At 39.3% G+C, this 25,053-nt stretch overlaps 2 protein-coding genes across 6 annotated transcripts in view; both read right to left on the reverse strand.

Annotated features, from left to right (window-relative positions):
* The window catches only part of KLHL41 (kelch like family member 41), a 16,966-nt gene extending 9,146 nt beyond the window's left edge, over positions 1-7,820 (reverse strand). For both annotated transcript variants that reach the window (XM_021707749.1, XM_008048501.2), the window contains exons 1-3: positions 6,479-7,820; positions 2,291-2,448; positions 2,043-2,150 (exon numbers count right to left, since the gene is read on the reverse strand). In XM_021707749.1, the coding sequence (XP_021563424.1) occupies positions 2,043-2,150; positions 2,291-2,448; positions 6,479-7,588 (1,376 nt within the window). In that variant the 5' untranslated portion in view covers positions 7,589-7,820. The remainder of the gene's footprint in view (positions 1-2,042; positions 2,151-2,290; positions 2,449-6,478) is intronic.
* Positions 7,821-11,206: 3,386 nt separating this feature from the next.
* Positions 11,207-25,053, reverse strand: part of BBS5 (Bardet-Biedl syndrome 5) — a 34,227-nt gene continuing 20,380 nt past the window's right edge. For 2 of the 4 annotated variants that reach the window (XM_021707750.1, XM_008048502.1), the window contains 5 exons: positions 21,471-21,533; positions 17,881-18,015; positions 13,125-13,208; positions 11,814-11,837; positions 11,207-11,665 (listed from right to left, as the gene is read on the reverse strand). In XM_021707750.1, coding sequence (XP_021563425.1) covers positions 11,564-11,665; positions 11,814-11,837; positions 13,125-13,208; positions 17,881-18,015; positions 21,471-21,533 — 408 coding nt within the window. In that variant the 3' untranslated portion in view covers positions 11,207-11,563. The remainder of the gene's footprint in view (positions 11,666-11,813; positions 11,838-13,124; positions 13,209-17,880; positions 18,016-21,470; positions 21,534-25,053) is intronic. The other 2 variants (XM_021707751.1, XM_008048503.1) reach the window with 1 other exon arrangement.

The raw sequence follows: 25,053 nt of genomic DNA on the forward strand, positions 1-25,053 counted from the left end.
CCACTGCACTCCAGTCTAGGCGACAGAGTGAGACTCCAACTAAAAAAAAAAAAAAGAAACAGATATTGCTGTGTCACCCAGGCTGGAGTGCAGTGGCACAAGCTCACTTCAGCCTTGTACTCCTGAGCCCAAGCGATTCTCCTGCCTCAGCCTCCTGAGTAGCTGGGACTACAGGCACTTCCATTCCACCTGGCTAATTTTTTTTTATTGTTTATAGAGATGGGGTCTTGCTATGTTGCCCAGGCAGGTCTTGAACTCTTGGTCTCGGTGATCCTTCTGCCTCAACCTCCCAAAGTGCTGGGATTACAGGCATGAACTACTGTACTCGATTGCAGAAGAGTTCTTTATATCTAACACATTTCCATATTTTACTCTCCTTTCCTGCTTTGCCCTTACAATTCTTTTTTTTTGAAAGCAGGATTTATTGAGAGGACAGAAAAACTCCCATAGTGAGAGGGGCCCCGAAGGGGTTGCCCTGACCTTACAATTCTTAATTTTAGCTCCCTTTCCAGGATTGGGTATCCCTATTAATTAAATGGCCTGGGCAAATGATGACAATTCAAGTCAGCCAGGGTTTTCAGGGACAGGAGATTAATCTCACTATCTAAACTGAAAATGCTAATTTTACCAGAGGCTACTAGCTTGACTGACTGGGGAGTATTCTGAGCTCATTTCCCTCTGGGTTGTAAGATCTCCTTCCCGATTACCTATTCCTTGAGAAATGTCTAGAAATCATGTTAGGTTTATATATGAAACCTCATCCTGGTTTTCTCACAAGAGACGTGGGTGCTAGTGGGAACCTGTTTTTGAACAGATTTTAAATATTTTGAAAATCACCACTGTGAGGGAGTAAATAAGTGACACATTGCTGAAGAAAGAACTGTTCTCATGTATTTTCTTTTTCTAGAGTCAGGGTCTCACTCTGTCACCCAGGCTGGAGTGCAGTGGTGCAATCGTAGCTCACTGTAGCCTCAACCTTCTAGGCTCAAGTGATCCTCTTGCGTCAGCCTCCCAAAGTACATGCCGCCACCCCCCATATATATAAATTTTTAATTTTTGTAGTGACAAGGTCTGGCTGTGCTACCCAGGCTGGTCTCAAATTCCTGACCTCAGGTGATCCTTCTGCATCGGCCTCCCAAAGATCTGATAAAAGCATCCAGAATCATGTTCTTCAAATTTCTTAGCAGGAACTAGTGCAATTCAGTGCTTACTTTTAGATAATGACTCATTTCAAAGTTCTTGGTGCTGACACAGTGGTGTAAGCCACTCTGCCTGGCCTGCCCTCTTTTCAGTCACTGTACTTGCAGTTTCAGACTGACCTATCTAAATTCCCTCCTGTTGCGTTAAATACAAGAATAAATCGCTCTTAATAAAGGATGTGAAAAGAACACACATGCATAGGGTGACCATACACGGACCATCCAGCATACTTAAGTGAATAAAGATGCCATCAAGGAAGAGACCAAAGTGCTATAAACCAGTGCTGTTTCAGGCAAACAGGGTCATATTATATGTATGAATAGTGCATATAAATTTGTGCCATAAATTTCTTCTATGAAAAATAATTCCCTCTTATGAATACAAATCCACAATATTTGTATGCACTGTTGTTTTAGAAGATATATTCTAAACACATTAAAGAGTGCATTTAAATTTTTATCTATTTATGGCTAAATGAATAAGAAGCCCATTGGTTTTAATGTAGTAAAATACAATCATATGTCATCTAAATAAAAGACTTGATTCTGTTTCTAGATGTGCTTTATCACTGTAAGAATGCTTATGATTGAGATATCATGCTTATTCTTAGCAGTGTGCTGAGTATCTACATATTTAGCAACTTGGAAATTTAAAATAGTTTGGAAGTCATTTATAATACCCTCCAATAACTCTTTGATATTTTATTTGAAAATTTCACCTCCAAAATATGATGGGTGAGAGCCAAATCCCATTTTACTATGTAGATTCAAATGAAAAGAGGAAGAAACCCTTCTAATAAAAATCATTTGCATATAAATCATAAGGAAATTCAGGGCACTTACTTGTCATCTGTCTTTCCTCCTAGACAATATATCATTCCTTTATGTGAAATCACACTATGGCCATAGACTTTGATAGGAAGTGCTTTTACTTCGTTCCATTTAGCAGCCCTAAAATGAGATAATGGCAGAATTTGTATGCTTTCGGTAAATTCCACGTTCTGAAAGTATGAATGTGTTATAGGCACTCATATACCTTATATACTCATATACTCACGTGCTTAGGGAACAGGAATATCATGCCAACTTACCCAACATCATAGCATAATACTGAATCCAGCGAAGCCTCTGTTTGAAGATCTTTGCCTGCAACTACGTAGATTTTGTCATCTACCTCTCCCAGACCGAAGAGACACCTGGCTGAAGGCAGAGGTGGAAGTCCAATCCACTCAGATGCTACGTTATCAAGCTGAAAAAATAATATGTGTGTGTGTATATATAATATGAGGAACAGCAGAGCTTATTAGAAAAAAAGCTACATAGCCGGCCTCAGTGGCTCAGCCTGTAATCCCACGCCTTTGGGAGGCTGAGGTGAGTGGATTGCCTGAGCCCATGGGTTCGAGACCTGCCTGGGCAGCGAGACCTCATCTCTACAATAAATCAAAAAATTAGCCGGGCGTGGTAGCGCGCCTGTAATTCCAGCCACTCGGAAGGCTGAGACTGAAGGATCGCCGGAGCCCAGCGGGTCGAGGCTGCGGTGGCCGGGAGTGGCCACTGCACTCCAGTCTGGGCGACAGAGTGAGACTCCAACTCAAAAAAAGAAAAATATCTACAGGTATACCAAAAAGTGTAACACTTTATGTGTTGTTTAGAATTCATTGAGATAGTCAAAGATCTCACAAGGAAAATGAAAGTACAATCCCAAAGTATCATATTTGAGCTCATAGTTACTGGCAAGAACGAGAAAGTCTACTGTGCCTACTTGATAAAAGCACCAAAATCTTCAGGACTTCAAGAAAGGAAAACAAGAATAAAATAGAATCACCAGAGATTAGTTAGATCTGTGAGGTTTGTTGTCAAATTTTCTTCCATGTTGCTTGTTCAGCTTTGAAACAAGGGATCCTAATCCTTTAGGACACTTGGAGAAAGAAAGGTTGCCAGAGCAGGGAGGGTCACAGTATGTGAATGACCCCTACGTGCTATATTTAGCATGCTCCCCAAGCCAACACCTGGGACAGCTGGACCTGTCGCTCAGTCCACAGACAACTGGGATATTAAGTAATATATTTTTCTCTCTTTAATTTCTTTTTTCGTTTCTCTATGTTTTGCCTTGTTGTTTTTAATATAGACAGATATAAAGTGAACGTCCTAGTCTCTTGTTGGGAGGCATATGAAATACTCTTCTCTATTGATTTATATTAAGAAATAACTTTGCTCATTTTTGCTACCACCACTTCTACAAGCCTAGGTGGCCCTTCTAGTGCCCATGCTCTGGGGTAGGTGATTCTGGCATGGCAGGCATTTATTTCAGCATTTACTACTGGTAATTTTACCAATTGGTAAAATTTTTCTGAAAGAGTGCCATTGCATATTTGTTGTTCTCTCTGGTGCCACTTCTAGATTGCAGATGAAAAATGAATACAATCCAGATTCACTGGATACTAAGAATAGATGTGTATATAAAGGGCTGTGAAATAGAGACGGGTATCTGTGGAAACTTATCTAATATTCGGTCTAGTAACCTCAGTTAAACAATGCACTAATTCAGACTAGATGACATGAGGGGCTTAATCCTCACATGTGCATTGTTAGCTTTTCATTCAATAATTTCAAAATCTAGATTTTGATCCCTTGTGTTTTCATTTCTGAAAAAAAGTGATTTGATCAAGAAGGTGGTGGGTAATATAGAACTAATAATGAACATTTACGGAGTTTTGACTCTTGTTGTAAACTTTGGACTAAATGCTTTACACAGGTAATCTCATTTAGTCCTCCAGAATAGGCATTTATCATCCCCATTTTACAGATGAGGAAACTGTGGCACAGAAAGATTAATGTGGCCAAACTCACAGAGCTTTTAAGTGGTATTCAAGTCCAAGGTATCTAATTCCATAGTATGTCTTAAAAACTGAAACAGCAGTCATCACAATCTCAAACTTGAGGGCTAAATTTCCACATTGTACAGTACTATCCACTTTCCCATATTACCCTTAATAGGGCACTTTCTATAGCAGCTAGAACAGTAGCCTGCCTGCCAGGCTCTTTTTTGGATGAGCTACCAAGCTATTTAACTTCTCTGGGTTAACTGTCCCATTGTTAAAATTAAGATTTGAACCTAGATTACATTTAGGACCGGTTCAAAATTTGATGAATCTAGCAATTCTATGTTGGGGTGGGGAGAACCCCCTCTCTTACCAAGTAAAAAATTCTCATATTTACAGCATACAATCAAAAGTGAAATTACTCCTAAATTAACACATTTTAGACAGATATGACCAAGAAAAAAATGCAAAACCTGAAATTCTCATATCAATATTGTTTTGTAAGTCACAGCCCTCTTTTCCGGTCAGGTGCTTTTATCCTGCTTTTATACTATTATTACATTTTAAAAGCCGCAAGGCATGGTACAGGGAGTTGATGTTCCAACTTGGTATAACTGTTTTTTGTAGCTATAAAACATCAAGCAGGTTTTTGCTTGTTTGTTTGTTTGAATTGAAGTCTCACTCTGTTACCCAGGCTGGAGTGCAGTGGTACACTCACCGCCACCCCAGCATCGACCCTCTGGGCTCCGGAGATCCTTCACCTCAGCCTTCCAAGTAGCAGAAACTATAGGCACATGCTACCATGCCTGGTTAATTTTTGATTTATTGTAGAGATGAGGTCTCGCCAAGGTGCCCGGGCTGGTCTCAAACCCGTGGGCTCAGGCAATCCACTCGCATCGGCCTTCCATAGTGCTGGGATTACAGGCTGAGCCACTGGGCCCAACCAGGTATTTTAAACCCAAAATGAGAAGCTGTGTCAGTAAAAGTGAGGGCAGTAATAGGATGGAAGAAAATAACAATAAAGATTAAACTAAATACTTGAAAGTAAAGGGACTGGGCTATGAATATATTATATTCAATTAAAATATGAAGTGGAATAAAAAAATAAGCTCTAGGAGTTTAGGAAATTATTCCATGGCTATAACTATTTCTTGGATCTATGATTTCTAAGTATCTATCTGTCTGTCACTTATCTGTATTTTGATAGCATTTTTTTTTCCTTGATGTATTTATAGCCTTTTTCATTGACTTTGCCCTCTCTGAAGTTTATCTGAATTTAAAATTAGGGCTTAGGAAATTTTCTGGCTCACATTCAAATACTTATGATAACATTCTTCACTGGAACTTTGAAAGTTAAAAAACACGATTCATACATACTTTTACAATTACATTTTTCAAGATTAGAAAAAGTAGATTGAAGGTAGTATTTTGTGAATGCAAAGTATGTCGCACACTTTGAGAGCACACTGTGACTGAGGTATGACATTCTATACTTGCTTTTCTTTGGCCTTTCCAACCCAAGTGCCCATAAGCCCCAGGCCATGATTAGCTATGACCTAAACAAACTCTTTTGAGGTAGTTGTAAGCTGCAAAGTACTGGAATTGGCATTATCGAAGATAAAGGTTAAGCTGACTCATAAACGGATAAAGTATAATGGATTGATGATATGAGAAAAACTCACTTCAAACTACTAAGAGTCTATTAGTTTAGGACTGGATTTGTTTTATTGGAAACTTCTGTGGTTTCACAAAACAGATTGTTAAGTTCTAATACTGTGTAAGTACGTCTGTGATCCAAATAAATGTGATATCATAAATAAAAACTTCTAAATATAATTAATCAATTCAAATTAGTGACACTTGTATAGGTGTCCTAGAAGAGAAGTCAAAATGTATGGAAAAATTTACACAAGTTCTTTTCATTTTCAACAAAATTATATATTAGGCAGTAACCATAAATGAGAAATGAAATGTTATCTCCAAGAACTTCAAATGAATTCAAGGAAACTTAGGAGAAGCTAGAAAATCTGACCAATTATTACTTCTTTGAAATATGTAAAGAACTTTGATTTAGGAAAAGAATTTATTTAGGGAAAGGAATTGACCTCTCTTTTAGTAGGAAGAGAGTACAAGATCAAATTTAATTTTTATTAACATACTGGGCTTTGAAGGATTACAGTCATCACCAATTATAAGCAAGATATTTTGAGTAAAAGAGTATAAAGAAAATCTTAAGTCATGAGTTAAACATTAATTAGAATGTCATTATTCACCAAGCCTTTTATTAAACATTAACAAGCATAATAAACACTTTCTCTGTCAACCCTCTAAGTAGTCAAAGTGCAAGGGACTTCTCAGAATAGGCCATCAATTAGAATAAAATGCAAGCAGCCTGAGTAATTCACAAATTGGCTAACTGGCTGGTGAATTACAGCCTTCCCTTTGTGCCTTTCTTACCTGGAAGAAGTATGACTGTAGAGGTTGATCCTTATTTTCTTCATCCACATATAATCCTCCTACCACATATACCTGGTTTTGCTGGGTAACAGTGCTGGAATGATTTCTGGGGATCTGCTCAGCCAGTGCAGTAAGGTAGCATTCATTTTCTGTGGGATCATAAGCCACTGCAGCTGTGTCATTAATCAAGAGGATGAGGTCTTTGACAAACATTCCATGCCTGGGAATGTCATTCAGGTAACCAGGAAGTAAATCTTCATCACCAACATCACCGTTCACCTCACCAGTCCCAGTCTTCTCTGCATTTTTGCTTGGTTCTGGGAGTTTACCAGCGAAAGCATCTTTTAGAACTTTGATTTTTTTCTGGAGTTCTGGGTTGCTTTTGATTATATCATCTCTCTCAACATGATCTTTAAAATACTTTTCTGTCATAAGGCGAAAACGGATACAATCAAACACTTCACTAAAGTTTTTAACCCTATTCTCCTTGTCTGTTCGCACCCATTTCATCACTGCCTCAAATACTGCTTCTTCTTTTTCTACATTTAGGTTGTCATTTGAAATGACTGAGATCAATTCCTGTGGAGACAATTGCATAAAGTCCTCTTCCTTACAAATCTGCGCAAAGCGGTCGGACACAAACTCACGGGCAGAAATGGCGAGTCTGGGGCAGTCAAGAAGAAGTCCTAATCTTAGGATGGCTAGACAGTTACCAGGAGCAAGTCTTTTCTGAAGATAAGAAACGCAGACAGTGAACACAGAGGGAATCTGAAAGCGGCTGGCCAATGCAAAAATATCTTGCACATTTCCATCATTGAGATCAATGCTGGCAGAGTACAGGTATTTGATGATTAAATCAAGTATAGCAGGATCCACATTATCTAACACTACCACCTTTTTTTTCTCCTCGTCAATTTCAGATAAAAAGTACTCACGGAAGTAAGGACTACAGGCTGACAAAATCAATCTGTGGCACGGAAGACTTTTGTCACCTGCTTTTAGGGTGCAATCGATGAATTTTTTCTCATCCAGGAGATCTTTTAGACCATCCTGAAGAAGGGTAGATTGGTAAAGCCGCAGTTCCTCTGCGAGTTCTCGCTGGGAATCCATTTTGTGAGCAACCTGGGTAAGGAAGGGGACACTGAAGGCCTTAGCTTCTTGCAGCACACGGGTCTAGCTGTAAAAAGGCAGATCGGTGTGCTCTGCCCAGCTTGAAGCCTTTGCAATTTAATCCCACCAGCTAAATATAGAAACCAACTCTAACAACGGGAATTTAGGAGCTAGTTTGGAAAGAGTTGTTCTTGCAGCTGTTACAGATTGAAAGTAACAACTGGAAATTTTAATCACTAAGGAAACAGCTAAGAAGACACGTAAGTGAGGTAGAAAGCTTTAAAATACATAAAGCATTAGAAGATACACTAATAAAGGTTATTACAAGAAAATATTTATGGAATTAACAGAAATATGAATCATAAAAATGAGTCACTCCTCTAAAAGTGTTCTAGTGGCAAACTACTTGGCTCTCTGAATTAATGATGCAAAGGTCAAGAATATGAGGAATGTTCACTTGAATAATCATAAGAAAGATCCCATTTCCAATAACTGTTACATACAAATCTTTATTTTCCACTCTAGATAGTGGGATATAGATTTTTCTTTTAGAAGTAGGAAACCAGGATGTTTACTTATATATAATAGTTTTAGAAAACCTTTAAATAATGCTTCCATCATAATTGAAATAATAAATGCAGAGAAACTGCTAATTTTCTAAAAAATTCTAAATATCATTATCCTTAGGTGGAAAAACTATAATTTTTTTTTTTTTTTTTTTTAGCCAGAGTCTCATTCTATCACCCAGGCTGGAGTGCAGTGGCACGCTCCCGGCCACCGCAGCCTCAAACTGCTAGGTTCAGGCGATCCTTCCACCTCAGCCTTCCAAGTAGCTGGAACCATAGGCATGCACCACCACACCCGGCTAATTTTTTGACTTATTGTAGAGGCGAGGTCTTGCTGTGTTGCTCAGGCTAGTCTCGAACCCCTGAGCTCAGGCAATCCTATCACCTCTGTCTCCCAAAGTGCTAGGATTTACAGGCTTTAGCCACTGCGACCGGCTATAAACAATATTGAATTAAATTATAAATTATTTAATTTACTCATATCCTGCCTTCCTGTACACAAGATTTGATGTGACAAAAAATAAGAAAAAGTAAGTCAGGTGCAGTGGCTCACACCTGTAATTCCAGCACTTTGGGAAGCAGAAGCAAGATTACCTGAGCCCAGGGGTTCAAGACCAGCCTGGGCAACTTGGCGAGACCTCGTCTCTACAATAAATAAAAAAATTAGCCGGGCACGGTGGCACAGGCCAGTAGTTCCATCTAATTAGTAGGATCGCCTGAGCCCAGTAGGTCGAGGTTGGGTGGCCGTGAGTGTGCCACTGCACTCCAGACTGGGGCTCTGACTCAAAAAGACCAACAACAACAACAAAAAAGACAAAAAAAGAAAAAAAGTAAAATAAAAGCAAAAGGTTAAGAGGAATCATCAAGACCAGAAATAAAAAGTTAAAAATCAATGCTAAAAAAATACCCACACGCATCCAAATATGATCATTCAAGAAATTCTGTAGTTCCAAGTGTTGAAAATTCTGTCATTATATAAAAGGTTAAAAAACAGAACACTGTCCATTGCATTACTGAGCTATGGTGTAGCCATGTGCTCTTTAACCTATGGCTGGGCCATGTTTTCTTAAGCCTTGGCCCCCTTCCCTTCCCTTCCTTGGGGAGGTGAATCTCTTCTTTTTCTTTCTGTAATTTACTTTCTAAATAAACTATATCCTAATCTTAAAAAAAAAAAACAGAATACTGTAACTTCATAACAATGTTATCACCAGAACAGAGAAAAATCAGGTTGAGACCCTACATCAGTCATAGAATTTGGAGAACAGAACTTTTTTTAAAAAAATAAAGCATATATAACTGGAATGATAATGTAGGTTGTTGATTAAAACAGAACACCACGTTAATTATGGAATACAGAAGTAATGATTTGAAAGGAAATGAATCCTTCGTTTATTATAGATGGTATCATATACTTCATTAAATACTTTATTACTTGATCATATTGTTATATTTTCTGAACTCCAGCTGTAGAAATACCGTAATTTCAAAGGTTGCTATTCTTAAACATGCCCCAAGGAACATAAACTCCATGAAGACAAGAATTGTAAGGGGTCTATTCTGCTCAGTGCTGTAGCCCCAAGGGCCTCCAGGGTGCTCCATAAATGTTTGTTGAATGAATCAGTGAATGCCCCCAGATCAGGGAAGTATGTATTTTTAAACTTCAAGGCCTCTATTCATGAGTAAAACCTTTTCTTTTCTTTTACGTCACAATGAAGTCAACGGTACTGTCAGCTGCTAAAACAACAGCTGAAAGAAGAGCTCATTGACTCTTTTTCCATTTATAGATGCCACTAAAGGTTTTAACACACTAGAAAAAACTAACAGCTGCTTCCTTGTTTAAACATTAAATGACTCATTTCTCTCTACACATAACATCTAACATTTGAAAAGATTAATGAGTCAGATGCAAGCACCATATGACATTTGAGATGATTCCTTACTTCTTGACAATTGTATGGTCTCTTCTGCTTGAAAAACAATATTTAAACAATATTTATGGCAGGATTTTGTCTGTGACCAGTGCAGATTTTTCAAACAACCTTTCCCCCCAATACAGGTGGTTTATTATACTTCCATTGCTTGAAAATGTAGAAATTATTTTTCATTTAAATGAAGAAACCCATTGGTATCTTTTGTTAATTTATTTAACAGCAAGATTTATTGAGAGGGCAGAAAAGCTCCCACAGTGGAAGGAGACCTGAGAGTGTTGCCTGTTCATTGATTTTTTTATTAAACTTAGGCTAGCACTCAGTTGTACTATGTGTCCATGGTTGTACATATAGTTGCATTTTATTTTAAATGTTTTTACACATGCCATCCTTTAGCTAATTTCAATTATTTGCTTACAATGCTTTTTACACTGCAATAGTGGCCAAAAACACTTAATGATGCCAGAGAGGTCACCAAGTCTTACCTAACCAAGAAAAAAAAAATCCTATTTTTGAAAACTTCAAAGAAGTTTCAGTTAATATAAACAAGAAGAAAGTTAATACATGAACTGAATGACTTCTTTACAAAATAAATGTATTCTTGCCAAAACATATTGAAATTCTTTACAAAATAGCACACAAAACATTACAAATGAGTTGATGTATTCCAAAGTTAGTTATAATTTTTAATTTTTACAAAAGCGATTCTCTAAAAATGACAGGGTTAAGAATTATAATTTGAGCCAGGCTTGGTGGTTCGGCCTATAATCCCAGCACTTTGGGAGGCTGAGGTTAGTGGATTGCCTGAGCCCGCGGGTTCGAGACCTGCCTGGGCAACTTGGCGAGACCTCATCTCTACAACAAATCAAAAAATGAACCGGGCGTGGTAGCACGTGCCTGTAGTTCCAGCTACTTGGAAGGCTGAGGCGGAAGGATCACCGGAGCCCACCGGGTCGAGGCTGGGGTGGCTGGGAGCGGCCATTGTACTCCAGTCTGGGTGACAGAGTGAGACTCCAATTCAAAAAAAAAAAAGAATTGTAATTTGTATTAGAGTTGGTTTAAGTTTTGAGCTTTGTGATAATATATTTAAACAAGATTTTTATAAGAAAACAGTATTTTGATTATTCTACAAGAATAGCTTTATTCTTTTAAATAACACTTTCAAAACATTAAATGGTGCTGCACAAATTCTTTATTAAACCCAACATGATACAGTCATTTAATATCTGAAAACTAATACTTTACAAATATTAAGTATAAAATAAACATTTACAAGTTAGGTACATTTTGATTACAATTTTAAATATAATTTTTGGAAAACTGGCAGTTTTCTAAGTTAGTTTTTCCTTAATCATTAAAAAACTCTTAAAAGCTTTAAATATAAAAACTGCAAATAGAAAAACTATTCCATGGTTTATAGCAGGTGGCTAGTATCTTTAATCTTGAGCTATCTTTAAATAGAAATCCCGCTCAACTCAAGATCAACTCATTACTTCCCAAAGTCCCTGTAGGGTGAATCCATCTTTCAGTTTCTCTATTGCAAGCCCCAGTTCTTCTGAAAATACAGGTTCACGGTCTTGTTGCTTTTGGGAGGTAAGAGGATGAGATAGGAATAGAGAAAATGGGCAAGGAAAAGGAAAAAAACAAAAAATAGGTTTCACATAAGTTTGTGAACACTAAATGCCGGAACACAGAAACTTTTTTCATTTTCCGTAGGTAAACTGTCCTTACCTTATTGCCATCAGCAAAATAAGCCTACAAGACAAAGAAAATTCTTTTCACATACTGGACACATAATATTCTAATCAGTGGACTAAGGAACAGGTGATTTGCAGAATGATTTTTTAACTAAATGTATTTTATATTCTGTTACTGTTTATCTAACTTTTTTCATCTATCTACAATGCTGGTAGCAGAATTCACTCTGCCAATCATTATTAATGTCTACAAGAGTTATGCTGTAAGCTCTGAAAAATGTGCTTTGTAATTAATGTATGATTAGCACTGTTAACTTGAACAAAAATGAAAAAATGACTTAGAAGCTATACAATTTCTTTCCTACTTTCAGTTTAGAAAAAGATAATGGCAAAACAATACAAAACAAGTACTTCAATGTGTCAGCAAATGCATATAGTTTGAGGTAGTAGTTTATAATTAAATATTTTATGCTAATTTCATATCTTTGTTTCAAAATATGTTACCAGACAGGTATTCTGGTCAGACTCATAGACTATAGTATGGAGAAAGCACTATTATAATTTTAGCTATAAATTAAATAATACCGATTTGGAAATAGGAAAGTTTATTGCTCAAATACATATTATTTTAAAATAATATATTTATAAATTAAATAAAGATCATTTTGTAAAGATTAATTATGGAAAGATTGGATTTTAAATTAATTTAACTATAATATTTAACATGTTCTATTATTCTAAAGTATGAAAAAACTTTTTGCATATCTAAAATCCTCTGAATAATTGTGTTTTCAAACTATTTCCCAGTTTGGTAATTTAAAAGTTATTGTCACAAAATAAATTCCCAAGCCTATAATCCCAGCTCTCTGGGAGGCTAAGGTGAGAGGATTGCCTGAGTCCAGGGTTCAAGACCAGCGAGGGCAAATTGGCGAGTCCTAGTCTACAATTAAAGAAAAAAAAATTAGTTGGGTGTGGTGGCACATGCCTGTAGTTCCAGCTACTTGGAAGACTGAGGCAGAAGGATTACCTGAGCCCAGCAGGTCGAGGCTGCAGTGGCCATGTGTATGCCACTGCACTCCAGCCTGGGTGACAGAGAGACTCCGACCCCCCCTCCAAAGACCTGGCCATAGCTCAAAGTGCACATGGCCACATCATAGCTTAGCAAGGCAATGGCCTAAAACACAAAATAAATTCCCTCACTAAAAATATTACATTTAAACTCATGTTTAGGATACTTTCAAGTCTGAAATTCTATGGTGTTTCACACACTTAAACTATTGTTTAATTAAATATGACTTAGATAAAAAGCATAAGAAGTTTAATAGCTCTTCTTTATGATGCTCACCACAAAAGCGTCTGTGTGATCATCAGAGTCTATTTCTACATCATCTTGAGTTTGTTCGACCGTCAGTGCTTCAAGGGGCTGTGGCTGAAAATCGTAGATGTTAAAATGCATCAGAGTCAATGTTAAGTGTATTGTGAGAATTGTAAATACTTGTAAAAGTATAACAATTACAAACTACTCAAGTCTTAAAAAAATCACTGTATAATTTATATTATTTTATTAAAAAACTAACTTGAAGACTGGGCGCGGTGGCTCAAGCCTGTAATCCCAGCACTTTGGAAGGCCGAGGCAAGAGGATTGCCTGAGAACAGGGGTTCAAGACCAGCCTGGGCAACTTGGTGAGACCTTGTCTCTACAATAAATCAAAAAATTAGCCGGGCATGGTAGCGTGTGCCTGTAGTTTCAGCTACTTGGAAGACTGAGGCGGAAGGATTACCTGAGCCCAGCTGGTTGAGGCTGTGGTGGCCGTGAGTGTGCCACTGCACTCCAGCCTGGGCAACAGAGTGAGACTCCAACTCAAAAAAAAAAAAAAAAAAAAAGGCAACTCCCAACCCATGGCAAAAGAAAAAAAAAAAAACTAACTCAAGTAATAAAACTAGTCAGTTAAACCTAAGCTTTCAAATCTTAAGTCAATATCATCAAAATAACTAGAATGGGAAATTTATACATACTTAATACAATAGAGATGTCCTTAAAGAAAAACTCACTTGACTTTGAGTTTTTTTTTGAGTTGGAGTCTCACTCTGTCGCCCAGACTGGAGTGGCCACTCCTGGCCACCACAGCCTTGACCTGCTGGGCTCCGGCGATCCTTCCACCTCAGCCTTCCAAGTAGCCAGAACCACAGGTGTGCACTACCACGCCCGGCTCATTTTTTGATTTATTGTAGAGATGAGGTCTCGCCAAGTTGCCCAGGCGGGTCTCAAACCCGTGGGCTTAGGCAATCCACTCACCTCAGTCTCCCCAAGCGAGGGATTACAGGCTGACCACCGAGCCTGGTTGAGTTTCTTTTTTTTTTGAGTCAGAGTCTCCCTCTGTTGCCCAGGCTGGAGTGCAGTGGCATGCACACGGCCACCCCAGCATGGACCTGCCGAGTTCAGGTGATCCTTCCGCCTCAGTCTTCAGTCTTTCAAGTAGTCGGAACTACAACTGCGTGCTAGCATGACCAGCTAATTTTTTGATATATTGTAGAGATGAGGTCTCACCAAGTTGTCGAGGTTGGTCTTGAACCCCTGAGCTCAGGCAATCCTCTCGCCTTGACCTCCCAAAGTGCTGGAATTACAAGCTTAAGCCAGCATGCCTGACGACTTTGTTTCTTTCACCTCACCAAAAGAACTAAGTTTTTGTATAATAACAAATTTTTAATTTTTCCCTAAATAATTATTAAATAGAATTTGTGAAAAGTAAAAGAATTAATATTTGTATGGAATATTCTAAAGGTAAAGAATAAAATGGGTGCTGGGTACGATGCCTCACACCTATAATCCCAGCACTTTGGGAGGCCGAGGTGAGAGGACTGCCTGAGTTCGAGACCAGCAACGTGGCTAGACCTCATCTCTGCAATAAATCAAAATATTAGCTGGGCGTGGTGGCTCGTGCCTATAGTTCCAGCTATTTGGAAGGCTGAGGTGGAAGGACAGCCTGAGCCCAGCAGGCCAAGGTTGTGGTGGCCATGAGCATGCCACTGCACTCCAGACTGGGCAACAGAGTGAGACTCTGACTCAAAAAATAAAATGTAGAACTGATATTTCTTAATCTGCTCATTTTTCAAATATTTGAGTATCTTTGTTTTATTACGTACTATGCTGGTACCACCAAGGGTGTAAAATCCCTACCCTTACCCACCAAGGGTTTGTAATTTACTAGGAGGAGAAAGATAAAACATAATTACAAATAACTAAACATTATGTTGAATCATATGAAACTGCCATTTTTACAAGTCAAAAAGGATCAAGTATTAACAATATCGTATGATTCAACCTACAAAAAGCAGCTGTAACAAATCTGAGGATAGCCTCAACTGATTAAACAGTGTTCAGAGCTGTGTAAATGTGTACAAGTAAACTAACTATCTAAGCCCTAGTTTCTGTAAGATAAGGACAATAATAATAAAAATAATACACTTCATAGTATCGTTAGGAAGATTAAATGAGATGGTGCATATAAAGTTCTTGGAGTAGTGAATGGCAAACTAGATGTTTAACATAGTCATCCAACAACTATGAATATTCACTAGGAGCCTATTATGTTCTAGCTTTGACTACTGGAGATATAGCCATTAAATAGAGAAAGACTCCTGACTTCATAAAGATCACTTATAGTGGAGAAGGTTAATTAGTTTTGGAAGGGAAAGAGGGAAGCAGGGTGAAAGGGAGGGCAGGCAGACACAGTAAGCAAGAAGAATAAGGGTAAAGAAAGTGATGGGGGCTGCTGTTTTAGAAGAATAGTCAGGAAAGACATGCCAGAACACATGGCATTTGAGTAGGGATGAGGTAAGCGAGTGGCTATTATGTCTGGCAGCTATTATGTACTGGGGTCAAAGAAGAGAAGTGTTGAAAAAGAATGGGAAATGGAATTAACATACTGAGTGTGTTGGCAGGGTGTGGTGGTTCACGCCTGTAATTCCAGCACTTTGGGAGGCCAAGGTGAGAGGACTGCCTGAGCCTGTGGGTTCAAGACCAGTCTGGGAAAGTTGGTGAAACCTCATCTCTACAATAAATAAATTAAAAAATTACCCAGGCATGGTGGTGCATGCCTGTAGTTCCAGCTACCTGGAAGGCTGAGGCGGAAGGATCACCCGAGTCTAGCAGGTTGAGGCTGCGGTGGCCATGAGCGTGCTACTGCACTCCAGCCTGGGTGACAGGGTGAGACTCCAACTCAAAAAAAAAAAAACCAAAAAACCAACAAAAACAAAAAAACATACTGACTGTTTTCCATGCACCAGGCATTTTACAGATACAATCAATAACTTCATGAGAGCGATTATCTCCATTTTATAATGAGAAAACTGAAGCTCAGATTTGCCTAGGATCACAAATAAATAGTGAAACTGGGATTGAAAAGTTCCAAGGACCATGCTTGTTCTGCAGCATTATTCCACAACCAAGAGTAATAACAGGAATTGCAGTTTGAATGGAAAGAAAGGGATAGGAACAGAGAAGAAATTGGCATAACTGACTGAATGTGTAAAGTAATGGGAAAAATAAAGAATGCTCCGAGGTTTTGAGTACAGTTGATCTGACTGTCATAAAAATACAAAAACAAGTAAATCAATCAGCAAATCAGCAGGACGCTGCTTTTGAGAAAAAATGATGATGTCCGTGTTAGGCATGTAAAATTTGAGATGCACATCCAAGTCCTAGTATATCTTATTGCCTTGTATATTTATTTACTTAGTTAAATTGTGAAGAAAAACTCTGAGATGAGAACTGCAATTTTTCTTATTTGGGAAGCTCATCTATGTGAAAATATTCAAGAGTATTTGGAACCATGATAAGCTGAAAAGATCAGAAGGAAAGATCTGCAGTGATCCACAAAAGTACAAGGTGAGGAAGTTGAACGAGCAGGTGACATTACTGAGGAACATACAGAGAAGGTAGCGTGAAAGGAAGAATGCTGAAATAACACAATGGGAAGAAAAAGAAAACAATGGCTGAGATGGTGAAATACAGTGTATATATAATAGCAGTGTCAACATCCCAGAGAGAAAAAAATTAAGTACAAGGAGCACTACCAGGCCATGAGGGCCTTGTTGAAGTCAGAGTGAATTTGAAAGGTTTGCTGCTGAGTCTGCTTCCTGATCCAATCTGGTCATATGATGCAGTTCAAGAGGGGAAGGAGAGATATGAATAATGGCTGTGATATGGCGAACATGCTGAGTCCCAGCAGGGGACTGATGAAAGAGTGGATGGCAAGCCACCAGCAATAGAGTGCTTAGTGAGGGTCCCAGCAAAAGAACAGAGACCAAAGAGTAGGTAGTGATGGGACCAGGGTAGAGAGAACAGCAAGGGCACCCCTAATAAATGGACAGAGACTATACCAGTGAAAGAGCAGACACCAGCAACAGAGGAGACAGCAAGGGCACCAGAGATAGACCATCCAGTAAGGGTACCGTGATAGAGAGTACAGCAAGGACATTTCTAATGGGCTGCATGGTGAGGACACTTGTGATACACTGGATAAGAACGTCCCAGCTGGAGAGACGAGTCAAATCAAAAGAAGCTGATGCACCTGGAGAGCAGGGAATGGTACAGAAAGCAGAAAACACGAGGAAGGCAAATAGCAGACATGAGGGCATGATATTCAAAATGTTTCATAACTGGTATGGAAGAGGCACTGACCAACAGGAATGGACACAGGCAGACTCCTGGAGTTGCTGTATTGTGGGGCACTAAAGAAGGAGATGGTATCCATGAAGACTGCAAAATTTGTCCATGCTAATAGGAGGCTGAAATAGAATAAAAATAAAGCTGACAGAGAGACTCAATTCTATCTACATCAGAGGATCCTTTTCTGGATGGCTGCTCACCTAGAAGGGCAGGGATGGAGGAGGGTGGGAAAGAACGCTGAAGCAGCCTGTTAGAAGACGGGTGGTAGACACAGATTAGTGATGGTCGGGGCCATGCTCACTGGAGAGAGTCTGTATAGTCATCATTTGTAACAGTTTAAATTGTATGCAGTGGTATTTACATTGAATTTTATAGATTATATACAAGCAATTCGGCAAACTGTATTTCACATACTCAATAAATTAATTACCTTTTCTTCCATCTCATAATCAACTCCAAATATAGGACTGGCAGAATAGACTTTGTGAATTGAATTGATTTCCTTAACTGATTCTTGTAGTTTTTCCACAGGATCTATTTTAAAGCCAAGAACATATCCTCCACTCTATAAGAAAGAATAATGAAAAAACAAAAAAGAAACCTGAAGAACAAACAGTATTTATAGTATATGATAAACTATAGCTCTAATTGTCCCTATTTTAGAATATATACACATATATAAGTTGAGTTTTTCAAATTAAACTTTTTACTATGAAAAATTTCAAGCATATGCAAAAAGTATGCTATTGAAAAAATAAAAATAGGAAATGATTAAATTTGTTATGTTTTATGAAAAAAAATAGAAGAGTACAATGAGCATACATGGAGACATCACCGAGCTTCAAGAAACCTACAACATATGGCCAACGCTGTTTCATCTACAATCTCTCTCTCAACTGAACACCCCAACCCCCTCAGGATTATATTGAAGCATATCCAAATATAACACTATTTCATCCTTAAATATTGAAGCTGATCTTTCAAGATTTAAAAAACACACTATAGATTGTGAAGGCCAAGGGAATTAAGTTTTTCTTGGCTAGGACTCGAACAGAAAAAGACTGCTAAAAGAAGAAAAGGGCACAGTGGCTCACGCTTGTAACCCCTGTACTTTGAGAGGCACTGGTGGAAGGATCACTTGAGGCCAGGAGAATAGCGTGAGCCTAGGAGATCGAGACCAGTCTGGACAAAATAGCAAGACCCTGTCTCTGAAAAAATTAAAAAATTTAGCCACATGGTGGCGCTTGTTTGTGGTTCCAGTTACAAGAAGGCTGAGGCGAGGAGAATGCCTGAACCCAGGAGGTCAAGGCTGTGGTGAGCTATGATCATAGCATAGTACTCCAGGCTGGGTGGCAGAGTGAAATTCCTACTCAAAAATAATAAAATAAAAATAAATAAATAAAATAATGGGCTGCCTGAGGCCATATCTTTGAAGAACTAGGAAAGAAACTTGATCATGATAGGTTGTCTAAGAGGAGTGTTAACAAACTAAGTAGCAGACTGTAATAGGTGAGAACATATGTTTTGGGTTAAGAGCACAGTTTTTGTGTTAAAATTCTGGTTCTACAACTAATTTTTTTTTGAGGCAGGGTTTAATTCTGTCACCCAGGCTGGAGTGCAGTGGCATGATCACATCTTATCACAGCCTTAACCTTCTGGGCTTAAGGCTCAAGCAAACCTCTTGCCTCAGCCTCCAGAGTAGCTGGGACTTACAAGTATTTCAAGTATACGCAAAAAGTATGTTATTGAAAAAATAAAAATAGGAAATGCACCACCACACCCATCTAATTTTTCTATTTTTTGTAGAAACGGGGTCTCGCTTCGTTGCATGGGCTGGTCTCAAACTCCCGGGCTCAAGCAATTCTTTCACTTCGGCCTCCCAAAGTGCTGGGATTACAAACATGAGCCTCTGTGCTGGGCCTTGAGACCTCCATTTTTTTATACCATGAAATGGTTATCAAGTTGTTTTCTTAAGATACATATATATATGATACTTGGTACAGTTCCTGGAACAGAGTAAGCACTCAGTAAATGGCAGCTATAGGCCAGGGGAAAAGAAAGAGCAAACATTCATGTTTAGATTTAGAAGACAAATGATTTCATAAATTGCTTTTTAGCTGGGCAGGGTGGCTCATGCCCATAATCCCAGCACTTTGGGAGGTGGAGGCAAGAGAATTGCCTGAGTCCACGGGTTTAAGACCAGCCTGGGCAACTTAGCGAGACCGCATCTCTACAATGGCAACAGAGTGAGACTTTGACTCAAAAAAAAAAAAGGTAAAAAAAAGAAAAAATTGCCTTTAAAAAATATATTTTAAATGTTTTTAAATCAGTCAAATTTAGCAATGGGGGTTTATATACCAACTTTAATGACATTAATGTTAATAAGTTCTGATAACTTACTACCACCAGACCAGAATAGGTGTATTATTTAAATGTATTTTTAGGGCAGGCGTGGTGGCTTGCTTGAGGTCAGAAATTCAAAATCAACCTGGACAACAAAGCAAGACCCTATCTCTACAAAAAATTGTTTTAAAAAATTAGCCGAGTCGGGCTCGGTGGCTCAGCCTGTAATCCCGCACATTTGGGAGGCTGAGGTGAGTGGATTGCCTGAGCCCGCAGGTTTGAGACCCGCCTGGGCAACTTGGCGAGACCTCATCTCTACAATAAAAATTTAAAAATTAGCCAGGCGTGGTAGCGCGTGCCTGTAGTTCCAGCTACTCGGAAGGCTGAGGCGGAAGGATCGCCGGAACCCCAGCAGGTCGAGGCTGCAGTGGCTGGAAGCAGCCACTGCACGCCAGTCTGGGTGAAAGAGTGAGACTCCAACTCAAAAAAAAAAAAAATTAGCCAGCCAGGCACGGTGGCTCACACCTATAATCCCAGTACTTTGGGAGGCCGACGTGAGAGGATTGCCTGAGCTCAGATGTTTGAGACCAGCCTGGGCAGTTTGGTGAGACCTCATCTCTATAATAAATTAAAAAAAAAATAGCCGAGCATAGTGGAGCGTGCCTGTAGTTCCAGTTACTTGGAAGGCTAAGGCAGAAGGATCGCCTGAGCCCAGCAGGTTGAGGCTGCAGTGGCTGTGAGTGTGCCACTGTCCTCCAGCCTGGGCGACAGAGGGAGACACCAACTTAAAAAGAAAAAAAATTAACCAAGTATGATGGTTGTGTGCCTGGAGTCCCAGCAACTTGGAGGCTGAAGCAGGAGGATGGATGGAGCTCAGGAGTCTGAGACTGCAATGACTGTGCCACTGTACTTTAGCCTGGGTGACAGAGAAAGACCTTGTCTCTAAAAATAAATAAATAATACATTTCTACAAAAATATGGCATAATGGAAAACTGCAATTTATAATTAGATATAGTACAATCTGTATGTGAGAATAAAAAACCTCAAGCAAGGTGTGTGTGTGTGTGTGTGTGTGTGTGTGTGTGTATCTTCTCAAGGACAGTCTTATAAATCAGTCAGATCTGGAATAAAAACTTAGTCCCACCACTTATTAGCTGTCAGATCATGAGCCAGGTTCCTAACTTCTCTAAGCCTCAGGTTCCTTGGTTGTAAAATGAGAAAAAAATAGTAACCGTATCACTGGATTGTATGAAGACTGAGATAAAGCATGAACAGCCCTTAGCACAGTGACATGACTCTGTCATTAATAATAAAAGTGTTGGCCGGGCTCGGTGGCTCAGCACTTTGGGAGGCCGAGGCGAGTGGATTGCCTGAGCCCACGGGTTCGGGACCAGTCTGGGCAACTTGGCGAGACCTCGTCTCTTAAAAAAAAAAAAAGAAAAGTGTTGATTATAATGATAACAATGATTATGTTAGTCTGACAACAAAAAAAAAATAAGCAGATTCTTCCTGTGGGAACAGTTACCATAAGACTTCAAACACTTCATATAACTTCATATTACAGCTGATATTCTTCTCAGATGCAAACTGGTTATTATATAAACAAAACTAAAAATCTAGACTGTCACATAGTTTAAACATCTATCAAAGATTAATAAATATGTAAAATATCTTACCTGCTGAGAGCTTTCTATGACAAGAGCTAAACCAAATTTTGAATCCCTAATCTTTATTGAACGCTAGACATGAAATGAAAAAGAAAATAAAGCATGTTTTTATTATCTGACAGTAGTGATTCTTTAGCCCAGTTTTAAAACTTTTATACAGTAATTACTTTTCACAGTATAAAAGACAGAGTTTTCCTTCTTTCCTTCATTAAACTCCCACAGAGATCAAGTAAATGAACCAAGACTCATATTGAAAATAGGTGGCAAACTTATAAGGCAGTATAAAAAACGTAGCTTTGAAATATATACAAAATTCCCTGACTTGAATATGCTTCACTTCAAGGAGTCAACTTTTATTTTAAACAAAAGGTCAGCAATCTTTTAGTTATGGTGAGCCAGTGTCTTGTTGGGGTCTAAGGCTGGATTCATTTTTTAATTAATTAATTAATTAATTAATTTCTTATTTTGAGTAACAGTCTCACTCTGTCACCCAGGCTGGAGTTCAGTTGCACGCTGACAGCCACTGCAGCCTTGACCTGTTGTGCTCAGGCAGTCCTTCTGCCTCAGCCTTCCAAGCAGCTGGGACTACAGGTACATGCCACCACACCTGGCTAATTTATACTATAGAGAGGAGGTCCTGCCAAGTTGTCCAGGCTGGTCTTGAATCCCTGGGCTCAGACAATTCTCTTGCCTCTGCCTCCCAAAGTGCTGGGATTATAGGTGTGATCAGCCATAGGTAGCTGAATGCTTAAAGAATACCAGTCATAGGTAGCTGAATTCTTAAAGAACCTCCATTTTATTTATTTTTTAAAAATAAATTCATGGGCATTCATCACTGGGAATAAAGGAAGCTGGGATCAATCAGATGGTACATGCGACATGAGCATTAATCTTTGTCAGCGGGAGATGGGTGTTGACACCTGTGGCCTAGGAGAAGGGAAAAGGAGTAGAAGCACAATGGTAGGCAGGGCCTGGAGAAGTGACACAAAATGTACTTGCTAGCAGGGTAGGGAAGAACCGTCAAAGACCTGACATTATGACCAGGTGATGATGGGGCATCACACCAGACAGAGGGGCACTGGAGGAGAGGGAAGAGATTAAGAAAGAGAGGAGAAGGTCGAGTGCAGTGGCTCACGCCTATAATCCCAGCACTTTGGGAGGCCGAGGTGAGAGGACTGCTTGAGCCTGTGGGTTTGAGACCAGCCGGGGCAACTTGGTGAAACCTCATCTCTACAATTAATAAAAAAATTAGCCAGGTGGCGCGTGCCTGTAGTTCCAGCTACTTGGAAAGCTGAGGTAGAAGGATCACCTGAGCCCAGCAGGTCGAGGCTGTAGTGGCTGGGAGCATGCCACTGCCCTCCAGCCCGGGTGACAGAGTGAAACTCCAACTCAAAAAACAAAACAAAACAAGAAAAAAAAGAAGGAAAGAGACGAGAGAGAAAGAAAGGCTTTACTGGCAATTATTATGAAAACCTGGCCTCTCATCTAGACTACTGTACACACCACCAAGAGTATTCACAGTCACGGTTAAGAACCACAGAACACTGGTACTCTGGTTATCAAAAGGTAATCTAACTAAGCGACTGTGGGTGAAACAGGCTGTTAAGAGGGAAACTGGCAAGAAGCTGATGTATATCTATAGGAGCGGGGTCAGGGTAATGGCTGAGGCATAGAGCTGAAGTTAGAATATGATTGCTGTAGTAACAGATTGGTGATATCAGACTGCAAGTTGCTTGGGCCAGACTGAATTCATTCCAGAGGCCATACTTGGCAACTTTATTCTTAAATAACAAAAAACATCCTATTTGAAGACAGAAAGCACAAGGTTCTTTACTGCTCAGTAATTACTGAGCATAGCAAAAGTTAGGTTAGAAGCTATAATACATGTAAGTGAAATATAAAAAAGCAATGAACAATACAAACACCAATTTGTCAAATACCTATATAGACATCTTCCCAGCCTTGATTATAAATTCTTGTATTTCTTTAGATGGCCAGAAATAATTTTCTTCCTATGAGAGTCTATAATTTTCTGTTTAATGTGCTGCTTTTCTCCACCAGACTGAAAGCTCCTTGATGGCAGGAACTGTGCATTGGTTCATAATTGTATTTCTAGCACCTGCACAGAGTAGGTACTCAATATTTGGCAAATGAATGAATGGATGATCAGATATTTTAACGAAACTCAGAAATCAAACAATTTAGCAAAAGATAGACTTGGGAATATTTTGCAAAGAATTATCTTTCTCTTTTTTTATACTTTATTTTAAAGATGTGGGGGTACGAGTCAGAATCAGGTACATAAATAATCTATGTGCACGTAAAGTTTGGGCCTTCAACTGGTTCTCACTTTCCCTGGTGTAGAATCAGGTACTCTTTATGTTGTTACCACCTTCCTCCCTTTCCTGGCAGGGTCCCACGACTGCTGATCCCTTCCTTGTGCTGTTGTGAGTAATGTTCAGGTCCCACTTATGAGTGAGAACATATAGTATTTGGTTCTTTGTTTCTGTGATAGATTGCTAAGAATGACTGTCCCTAATTCCATCCAATATGCTAAGAAGTCCATGATTTTGTTCATCTTTATGGCTATATAGTATTCCATCACATATATTTCCACATTTTCTTTATCCAATCTACTTTCTTTTTATTTTGAGTCACAGTTTCACTCTGTTGCCTAGGCTGGAAGGCAGAGGCACACTCATGGCCACTGCAGCCTCGACCTGCTGAGCTCAGGCGATCCTTCCACCTCAGCCTTTCAAGTAGCTGAAACTACAGGCATATGCCACTATGCCTGGCTAATTTTTTGATTTATTGGAGACAAGGTCTCACCAAGTTGCCCAGGCTGGTCTCGAACCCCTGAGCTCAGGCAATCCTTTCATCTTGGCCTCCCAAAGTGCTGTGATTACAGGCTTGAGCCACTGTGCCCAGCCTATCTAATCTACTTTCTATGGACACTAGGGATGGTTCATGTTTTTGCTCTTGTGAATAGTGTGGCAATGAACACATGTATATGCAGGTATTTTTTTTTTGCTGAATGATTTGTGCTCTTCTGGGTATATTCCCAGGAGGGGAAGAATTATCTTTCTCATAAGCCAAAATTCTCTTTTTAAAAAAATGATATTTTTCAGATATCATATATACTGTATCTACTCAATAAAAATAAAACTAATTAGTCTTAAGACTGCATATCCTACAACAAGGGCAATTATCATAGGATAACCTCACAGGATTTTTTTTTTTTTTTTTTTTTTTTTTTTTGGGTTGGAGTCTCACTCTGTCGCCCAGACTGGAGTGTAGTGGCCGCTCCCGGCCACCGCAGCCTCGACCTGCTGGGCTCCGGCGATCCTTCCGCCTCAGCCTTCCATGTAGCCGGAATTACAGGCATACGCTACCACGCCCAGCTGATTTTTTGATTTATTGTAGAGATGAGGTCTTGCTGCCCAGGCGGGTCTCGAACCTGCGGGCTCAGGCAATCCACTCACCTCAGCCTCCCAAAGGCGCGGGATTACAGGCTGAGCCACCGAGCCCGGCTTTTTTTTTTTTTTGAGTTGGAGTCTCACTCTGTCACCCAGACTGGGGTGCAGTGGCCAAG

Source organism: Carlito syrichta, unplaced genomic scaffold, assembly GCF_000164805.1.
Source record: "Carlito syrichta isolate Samal-C Ts95f unplaced genomic scaffold, Tarsius_syrichta-2.0.1 Scaffold123781, whole genome shotgun sequence".
Taxonomy (NCBI): domain Eukaryota; kingdom Metazoa; phylum Chordata; class Mammalia; order Primates; family Tarsiidae; genus Carlito; species Carlito syrichta.